General features: G+C 31.6%; 2 protein-coding genes across 2 annotated transcripts; both read right to left on the bottom strand.

The window, feature by feature from the left end:
• Positions 1–1321: 1321 nt before the first annotated feature.
• Positions 1322–3457, bottom strand: LOC143578823 (protein FAR1-RELATED SEQUENCE 7-like). The gene is made up of 5 exons (XM_077062293.1): positions 3282–3457; positions 2932–3190; positions 2242–2346; positions 2057–2152; positions 1322–1924 (listed from the first exon to the last, which is right to left on the bottom strand). Exons 1-5 carry the CDS (start codon positions 3455–3457, stop codon positions 1322–1324), a joined length of 1239 nt encoding a protein of 412 aa, XP_076918408.1.
• A 36-nt stretch (positions 3458–3493) lies between these two features.
• On the bottom strand, positions 3494–9565 carry LOC143578826 (protein FAR1-RELATED SEQUENCE 5-like). Its single transcript, XM_077062296.1, has 3 exons — positions 9526–9565; positions 3723–4059; positions 3494–3641 (listed from the first exon to the last, which is right to left on the bottom strand). The coding sequence occupies exons 1-3, from the start codon at positions 9563–9565 to the stop codon at positions 3494–3496; spliced, it is 525 nt and encodes a 174-aa protein (XP_076918411.1).
• Between the last annotated feature and the right edge of the window lie 1012 nt (positions 9566–10577).

Here is a 10577-nt window from a genome sequence, read left to right as displayed (position 1 = left end):
ACAGATCCTTAGCTGATGAAGATGAGGAATCCATATCTTGTTGTACTGAGTTTTGTGTGGTGAGATGAAAGGTGTGGTTGTAATTAAATAAATTAAATAAAGATACATGAAGACAAAAAATAACTACAGTGACAATAAATTATTGAGAAAAAGTGAATCCTTTGTAATTTAATAATTTAAATATCTGACACCTATGAAACTATAAAGACAATTACACGTTCCAATACATAACCACTGCATGTAATTAAATATCTGACCAAAACGTTCTCATACGTTCTATACCAAAGCATTAAAAAGATTGGGCTTAAAAATAACACTACTGAAGTGACAACTGCATGTAATTAAAAAATTATCATTAGATTTTAGTTTAATTATGAAATATATTAAATCTCCAACCAATTAAAACACAGAGAAAAAAGAAATTACAAATTTCATTAATACGTTCAACTACTCACTTTGAAAAAATTGGCAATGCAATCATGCCTACTAAAAAATGTTATGATGCCTTTATATAATTATACTCAGTTCAATAAATTAAGTAAAAATTGTAATAACTTCATTCACCAACCAAAAAATCAAAAAAGTTTATAAAAAGAGAACAAACGCATCCCACAAACACACAACAAAAAATTTGAAAAAAGAAAATTGATTCTAGAAATGTTACTGTTAAAAGCATTTTCCGAGCAAGAATCAACATGGAGCTTGAAAAAGACTGCAATCGGCTACGAGTAGTCTAAGATACAAAGAGGTGTGTGACAGATGAAGCAACAAAAACCGATGCTCTTCACAAAGAAGTTCTGAAGCAACCAGATGGCACATTCAAGACACAGGCAATAACCTACCTGGAAAAGCAAGCTTCATACTATGGTCAACTTCAAGATGTGCTAGAGAGAGCAACTCACAAGGTCACGGTGAATAAAAGAGTAAAGCGTGAAGGGGCCGAAGAGATCCTCGACAACAACTAGGGTTTCCTGTTGACTGCTGGTGTGGTGGTGTGATGTGGTGATGGTATGGTGTGGTGGTGTGGGGGTGGTGATGGTGTGGTATGGTGGTGTGGTAGAATAAAATAAGATTGTGAATAGGTTCGATATGATCCTCTTTTGTAACCTCCCTTTTTTCAACCGGATTTAATATAAAATCTATTTTAGTATCAGTTTATTTACACGTTCTTATACGTTCCATTATACAAACTTGCACGTTCCATGAAATATAAAACATTTTCTTATACGTTCCAGTATACAAACTTGCATGTTACATGAAATATAAAACATAAAAAGTATAAAAACAGAAAAAATATAAACAAAAACAATAACGCAAAAAACTATTCTTCTTGAAGTTGAGGACAAGTTCGACTGTTATGACCCTGTTTATAACAAGCTTTGCATTCCCTATATTTGTTCCCAGACCGACTTATAGCAATCTCTTTATGAGATTTAATCCATTTATGTGACCCGCAACCCTTATTCTTAATACCACTAGGCACACGGACAGTCACCTCTGATGGTTGATCATACCTTAGAATAGCAGCAAACCTATCCCTTTTTGATAAATGAGTTCTTTTGTATCTTGTCTCATCGGCTTGTTTGATCATAATGTTCATTTGATACCTGACTTTAGTAAGTTCATCAACATCAGTTGCGTAGCTATTTATGAGATACTCACCAGCCAATGTTATTTCCCTTGCGATCTCTTTGACTTTTATATTTTTGTCATTACCAAAAGTTGAAATTGGAGCAGTTCTAGGATTAACACTAGCATCCCTCTTCCAACAATCGACAATGTATTTCTTTGGAAATCTTGTAACTCTAAACAAATTTAAAATATAAAGGCTGTGACGGCACAATAACCTATAATGTTCAAATCTTTTGCATCCACAGGAAATCGTTGAATCAATTCCTTCCTCACCTTCCTTCTTAAACAAAACCTGACATACAAAAATATATTAAAATAGTTTAAAACATTCTGTCAAAAAATCAAATAAACTTTAAAAAAATGTTTTAATACGTTCTAAAACGTTCAAGCAAAAAAAAAAATAGAATCTTTAACTAATTCATACCTTCAAACAGCCTGGAACGTATGCATTAAAGTCAAATACTGAAAACCTCACAAAATCTTCTTTTTCAGTTGATTTCAAACATGCTACACACCGCTCCTAATATGATACATTTCATCTTGGAAATCATTAAAAATAGCCTTTGTATACATCAGTTCTGCTTCCTTCTCAAAAGGGTTTTCACTAACCGGATCTGGATGCGTGTACCTTGTATCATGATCATTTTTCCTACCATTGTGCCTTTGTATCTCCATATAATGATCAAAATGACTAAAGAACTCAACTAGTGATAACTGTGAGTTAGAAACTTGCAAAAAAATGATTTTCACTTCTGATCTCGATGTAGTTCTCATAAGACCCAGACAACGGCTCATCTATATAATAAGCATGAATCCAATCATATCTCATTTCAAACATGTCACACAACCATTTATTTGTTTCAAGATCATATTCCTTCATTATAAGTTCCCATTGCGTTTCGAAATCAAATTAAGAAATTTCATCCGTCCAAACAATTTCACATATTTTACGTTAAAATCTTCATTGTTACAAAGGGTAGCGCCAACCTGATGTAACAAAAAATAATAATTTGGTAATAAGATCAACATCAGTTAAAAAAACACGTTTTTATACGTTAAAAAATACACACTTAAAACACACTGATACATGCTAGTTTGTTATACACGTTCTAAACGTTCTAACACTAATACAAATATGAACTAAATATACTAAAACAGTAATATGTTTATACGTCCTTAAACGTTCTAACACATTAAAAAAATATGCAGCTATCAAATAATGATGGATACTAATATGTTTAGACATTCTAATACGTTCTGAAACATATGCATAGTACGTTGAATACATTAAAAAGTTACCTTATCAGCAAGTTTTTTCATAATGTGCCACATACATAACCGATGTCTCGAGTTTGGTAAAACAAAGGAGATTGCTTGCTTCATTGCTGGATCTTGATCAGTAACAACCACCTTTGGGGCAATACTGAAGGAATCAAGAAAAACTTTCAAAAGCCATGAATAAGATTCAATAGATTCAGATGATAATAACCCAGCACCAACTGTAACATTACGACAGTGATTATCAATGGCAGTAAATGGTACAAAAACTATATTGTACCTGTAAAAAACAATATTATAAGAAAACGAATTAAAAAAAATATGTAAAAAAAATAAAAAATTAAAAAAACAAATGTATTAAATTGACATACTTGTTGGTCTTAAATGTTACATCAAATGATATAATATCTCCAAAAGCCAAATAATTTTTCTTTGAAATTTCATCCGCCCAAAATAAACGATGTAATTCACCATTAGAATTAACAGCATACTCAAACGAATAACCATCACAACAGTTTTTCTTCCCACTTAATCTTTGTACAACCATTTCCGCATCATACTCCCCAATATAACAAGTTAAACTCTATTTGAAATTCTTACAATCGTCTTTTGTAGCCCTAACTTCCTCAAATCCTCCATACTTTGTCCTCATAATATTAAACGCCTTAACAGGGCCCAAATTCAATGTTGACAACTCATATATAATATCTTGTTGTACATGAGTCAACTTCCTATTTGATCAAACAAAATGCATATCTTTTGCATCCACCAGTTCATGATTATGTCTTTCGACAAATTCATTTATTTCAAACCTCAAACCGTCATCAGATTTTAGAAAAATTTGAGCTCGGCAACCACACCGAATTGTTGGTCTCTTCCTTCTTTTATAATACGGTCTATTGGAACCATCTTTTTCAGCCATAGAATCATAACATTTTGCAGGTTTATGACCTTCTTTGGAACATGTAAAATATTTAGACTTTAATAAACCGTCATTCATATACGAACCTCCTTTACGAACACAAAAACCAGCTTTCTTTGCATATTCACAATAGAAATCATATGCATGATCAACAGATTCAAAAATCATTCCTTTTACAGGTTTACAAGATGCATTAACTTGCGGTATAACAACATCTGATGAAGGATCTGATAAACAAAAAGCAATTTAAGTCAAAAAAATTCGCCTAAAAAACAACTAATTACAGTTTAGAAAATACACGAAAATAAATATAATTTAAAATATAATCAAACATCAAAAATAAATTAAATAATATGTTCTAACCGAATCACAATTACTAACCAATTATACGTTCTAATACGTTCTAAATAGAAAATCAACAATCCTATCCACGATTTGCTATTAAAAGACATAATTTGAAGTCTAACCGAATCACAATTAGTTGACAAACTATAAAACACAATATCGATCATAAAATTCAATAGAAATAAAACCTAAAAATCGAAAACTTAATTTATCCGTAAATTAAACCTACAGTATACAGCTAAATAAATAACAATTGATTAGAATTAAACCTACAATTACTTACTTTGATGATCGTAATACATGACGCTAAAAATCAACGAAGACCGTCAAAGCTAATCGAACAACAACTCGCCAATTGTTAAGCAGTTTTCGGATACAAAGATCAAATTCAATAAAACAGGGTATATGCAAAAACCGTTTATTATACATGCGCGATTAACTTTTAAAAATAACGTAAAAAGACAAAAACACCCTTCTGTTAACTTACGCAATCAAATTAATGAAATTGGAAATCAACGATAGGAAGCCTCGCGTACGTAATGTACAATAACCAATTTTTGTATTGGATCATTTATCTATATATATATATATGTATGTATGTATATATATATATAATATAAACGAAAACATAAAAATCCTACATGTCGTGATGTGGTCGCTCCATCTTTTTTTGGAGTCATCAGATTTGCTTGATTTTTAAATGGATGCTTCTTATGCATTAGACCCGAATTCATGGGTATGGGTCTTACCAAACCCAGATATTCCTTAAACGAGTTATAACATCTCATTAAATTAAAAATTATTCTCACTGAATTATTGATGTGAAAATCCTATAAAATAAGATATACTAAAAATTATTGTAATAAAAAAAATAAGCGGGTCTTAGGTCTTACCAAACCCAGATAACCTTTAAACCGGGTTATAACATTTTAGTTATTTTTGAAACCTTTTTATCATCAAACTCTAAATAAAATTAAACCCAAAAAAGTATATAAATATTAAAAACGAGTAATGTAAAACATTCCCGTAATACAAGAGATAAAAACTAGCATATATAAATAAATAACAAAATAAATGAGCCCATAGCCGGCCCAAAGAGAAATTGAGGAGGACAGAGAACCCAAGACATTCTTCCAAAAAAAAACCCAAAATTGTTAAACAAAAATTATATATATTTTACATAAAATTTTGTTTCAAAAACATAAGTTTATGAAGTGATTTCTTGTTGCGGTAGTCTCTGGAATTAAATGATACGAATTCAATTCATATTGGTGGTATTTTTTTTATACAAAAAACTTTCCTTTTTTTTTTTGGGCTATTTTGTAAGTTGCTATTATTATTTTTTTTATTGTGGTCCGTATTGGCTTTGAAAATACAACCCGTTTGTTAAATTGTCAAATTATTTATCATATGGTTGAAAACATGATTTCAGATGCCCTTTTTTATACTTGTCCCGAGCCCCGAAATGTAACGGATTCTTGGAGACGACTCTATAGACCCAAATATTTTGTCCATCGGCATATATAGACCCATAAACAAAACTATCGATCCCGTCATTGATTTGAGCAATTGTTTTGAGCAAAGATTATTCTTGTTTTTAATTTCTATCAGACGATTTGATTAACATTACACGGGACGTCAAAGTTTCAAAGGTTAAATTCTATTTGCAAATTGATTGATAAGTATGAGGTAAACAAAGTCCAAAAGGAAGACTTATTGCACAAACACTGAAAATTATAAATTACATACGGCTAATTTAATAATTTTTTTTCTAGTTAAAACTTAATAATATTAGAAATAAAAGGATCCAATTACAATAAAGAGGCAGGTAAGCGGGTAACAAGCTGCGCCGCCACCCCCCTTTTGAATGGCAAAGCTGATCCTGCTGAAAACAAAGTTATCGTTCTTCGGCGTCGATGAGTTACTGTGCACGACCGCCTGAACTCTTTTAGAAACGTAGCAGCATCGGGGCAAGAGACCCAAATATGTCAAAAGCAAAAGGAATGAAGGCGTGTTGATTCTCCACACATGCCTTCTCGTGCTTAGCAATTTTTCCTGTTTCTGCCTTTAGCACGACATGCCTAGCAACAAACCCGGTGTCCCTAAGTACGACCAGTGGGGACACCCCAGTAAGGTCCACACAAGCATGCTTCCCCCCCGCCCACCCAAACACAAGAATGTCCGCTGATCGGAGAGTAGATATTCCTTCACGTGGATCCGACAAGAAATTCACAGGAGCCTCTTTTCTTGTCGAGATTCCCACCCGTTTTAACACATCACAAAGGACATCCCTGACCAAATGATGTCGATATTTAAACCCAGGGAGTTCTTTGCAATGAACCGCGTGTTCACCAAAATTATCTAAAAAAACCTTACGACAGACCAGGCATGGCTCATCAACTGGGAACAGGGGGATCATTAAACGATATTTAAGAACGGCTCGGTACTCCACTGCTGACATGTGCTGGCCTAACCCTTCGATTGGGGTGACAGTAAAAAAGTCTTGAGCATGAGGAGCCTGAAGATATTCCAATACCGCTCTTTGACGAGAGGACATGCCAAACTTTTCTCCCAAACAATTGTTTTTTTGTTTACAATTTTATTTATTGCGTTTAGCATTTATCGATAATTTGTTGTCACTGATACTAGTTCATCAGTGACGGATCTAGACGATAATTTCAGGGGTAGCATAAACAAAATAACCGTACTTTAAGATTTGTTTTTTTATCGGTTTATCGTTTACCGATGCCTATTTACGTGTTTTGCGTGTAGCGGAGCCCAATATAGGGTTTCGCTTGTACATGTGTCTGGTTAGATGTGTGGCGTGTCCCAGGCCCGACTTCTTGAAACAAGCGTACTGACGTCCGATTAACCCGTTTGCAATGACGGATCAAAATAAGTTGGTTTATAATGGGTCGCCCCAAAATAACTCAAACTGGTTTGCATATTGATGTTGTAAAAGGGGCAATTTCATAAAATAGTAACCAAGTTTCAAAAGTGTTCCAATTAGGTCACTCAACTTTAAAAAGTGTTCCAATTAGGTCACTCAACTTTCATATTTTATTAAATTAAAGGTTTTAACATGTTTTTTTTAACGTTTTTAATTTTTGTTTCACATAGAAAATCTTTTTATCTTTTTTTTGATGTTGACGTTGACGTTGATTGGCGGCGCGGATTTTATTTTTTATTTTTGAATTTAATATAATTAATGTTTTTTAATTTTTTAAAAATATAACTACCTATATTGCAAATTCCGACCCCCACATCTTATCCTCCATTTCTTTCTTAACAAACAAAAAAATCGGTGAGACTCGATTTGAAGATTTAGTGACCCGATTTGAGAAAAATATGCATGAGTGACTTAATTGGAACACTTTTGAAAGTTGGTTACTATTCAATGAGATATTCCTGTTGTTAAAATTATTCAAACTTATTAATATATTAATACAATAATTTTATTGACATCTTTTGATCATATCAAACGCATATTGTTAATGAGTAGTTTTAGTGTTTACTCAACAAATATATTACTGAACACAATATTTAATTATATAAGAAAATAAAAGACAATTGTAAACCAAATATAATACATATAAAAAAAATATAAATATGTTAACTAGTCTAACAACAAAACGTATCATTTAAACATATTAATTTTCTCTATTCAATTTAACTGAAATATTTGATTAAAAAGTAATGTGAAATGTTTAACTATAAGGTGATTTAAAATTCAAATCAAACTAAATAGTATTATTTGTAAATTTGTTGAACTAAAAGGGTTAATAATAAATTTGCTTATAATTTGTTTACTTTTTATAAAATCCATGTTCCTATTACATCTTTCCCACTCATCTTTCTCTCTCTTCCAAGATAACATCCTCCATAGATTCCAAGTTAGTTGCAGGTTTTTGTTAACTTTGAAAGGTATCTTTGAAAGGTTTTAAAACCTTTTTAATGGTAACATAATATAATTTCAGGGGTAACATAATACATAAACGTAAAAATAATTAAAAATTTTCACTTCGCCGGAAAAGTTGAGGGGTAGCGGGTGCTACCCCTCCCTCTCAAATAGATCTGCCCCTGAGTTCATCTAGTACCGTATACTTTAACAAATTATGTTGGTCATAAACTCATGTACTCTGGAAATGGAATAATAGCGATAAGCAGTAAAAAAAGTAACGATTTTAGAAATTTAATAGAAACTCTATCAGCAGTTATTATTGTTCACTTTAAATTAATTAATTTGTGTTGATAGAATAAATGATTTTTCTATTTTATTTTTTATTGCTAAATCTTTTTTTACACACATTTCATGTTATGGCTCAAGTGATACTAGAATTAACAATTTGGTTGTAAAGAATAAACATTTGTCACTATATCAAGCTAGTAGTTGTAAATGACCATGAATCATGCTAATAGTTTTATAAATTTTGTGAACGTTCGTAGGAATTAATTATGACCAAAATATATATGTAAACTATTATAATTGTCTTGTCAAATTATAGTTAAGATAATAAATATACATTTTCATTATTCAAATTTCTCTTGAATAATGACAAGTTGACAACCTCAAAGGACTTTATGAATCAGAGCAATGATCGTATAAACTTTATAGCAATAACTTATTATTTGATTTTTGTAAACTCTTGACTTTTAAAAAAAATTGTAGACTTAACTAAAGTGGTTATGATAATACTTTTTGTAATATGAAGTATGAAAATATACTATTTAGATACTATGCTTAGTTTTGTCAAAAATTAGCCACTCTAGTTAACTTTGGCTTAATAAAGAGGCATAATAGTAGCCACAATGCATTCATAGATGGCTCAAAAGACAAAAGGAGAAAAAAAAAGTAAAATTATATAATTACAAATTCATAAGTCTTGAGAGTAACAAAACCTCCCTGGTTTGTATTTTGTTTGTGTTTTTTTTTTTTTACTATTCGTGACTTATAAGTGCTCCTTTTGTTTTTAATAATATTTGGCATTTAATAAAAAACAGAAAACAAAACCTCCTTGGTGACGTCTCTTTGGTGTTCGCATAATATTACATGCAAGATAAAGACATATTACTTACTATAAGACTAATTTTTAGATCTTGACACCTGGTTTAGGCTAGTACCTTTCATTAGGCTGTGTGTTGTGGGCGGGGAAAAAGGGCGAGAATGGGCTACAACAATGCCCCCAGGCGATTTTTGGGGCGACACGAGGGGAAGGGGTTGGTTTGTCGCCTGATTCCATTGTCTTTATATAATTATTATATTCATATGTGAGTGTAATATATATATATATACATATACATATATATATGGGCTACAACACCACTACACCCTTAAAACAAAAACTTACCATTTGCTGACTGGGTGCCACATGACATTAAAAGCCCCATTTTGTAGCTCCTTTACTACGCATAGCCTTAGCGTTCATTGATTGGTGTGGGTACATATTTCATTTTGGTGAATTGGTGGAGGTTCAACCCTACATCAATGAACAAGCACTTCACTTCAAAGGTTGTAGCCATCCCATGATTGTTGGATTTCAGTTTCAAATCTTCTATAAAATAATGGATCCAAGGTGGGATTTTTATATATGATTTAAGAGATACACAGTATGTCTTTCGTTGTTAAATAATTTTATAATTAAAAAGGTATGCAAATTCCATGCAACTCTTATAAGAAACCTAGTTCTTAAGGTATGGTACATTTTCGTCTATGTCTATTACCTTTTTGAAACCACACATCCTTGATACTATGAACATTAACTTGGTTGTCATGCAAGGACGAGTTTGTGACGTGAGGTTAAATTCTCACTAAAAAATAAACCAAATACAACTAAACAGATAGTAGTAAGTGGGTGTCGAATACAGAGAGTTTGTGGAATGCGTGTTTACTAGTAGTTTTAACAAACAATTAAATTAAACTAAATTGCATAAAAAGTAAATTCAGATTTTGATTGATTGGATTTGATTAACTAAAAAGAAATAAAATAACTTGCAACCAATGATTAAGAATAATAAACCGACTAAGAGAAAGCGATCATCATAGATTTCAGGTTTAATCAACACAAATGTTCATGCTTACTTGAAAGAACCACATAGACATAGTTCATGTTTGATTACTTGTTTGAGATAAAAGGGAGCTAATTACTTGGATTAATATAATACAAGGTTGTTACCCAATAATCAATTAACTAATATTCAACCCTAATTCTTCCCATGATATCTCGATTGCTAATGGCACCAAGAGCGTATGGTTTAGATTATGATCAAACACAACTACACAAGCAACAATTTACAAACAATTATTCAAACACCATAACAACTAAACAAATATTGCAAAGTTATTATTCTAGAAATTCAAGCATAACATAGTGTATCAATTAAACCTTACATCCAAGATGAT

This window comes from Bidens hawaiensis, unplaced genomic scaffold (assembly GCF_021521415.1).
Source record: "Bidens hawaiensis isolate Kalapana, Puna unplaced genomic scaffold, B.hawaiensis_p1.1 tig00029356_1, whole genome shotgun sequence".
Classification (NCBI taxonomy): domain Eukaryota; kingdom Viridiplantae; phylum Streptophyta; class Magnoliopsida; order Asterales; family Asteraceae; genus Bidens; species Bidens hawaiensis.
This window is presented reverse-complemented; position numbering and strand designations above follow the sequence as displayed.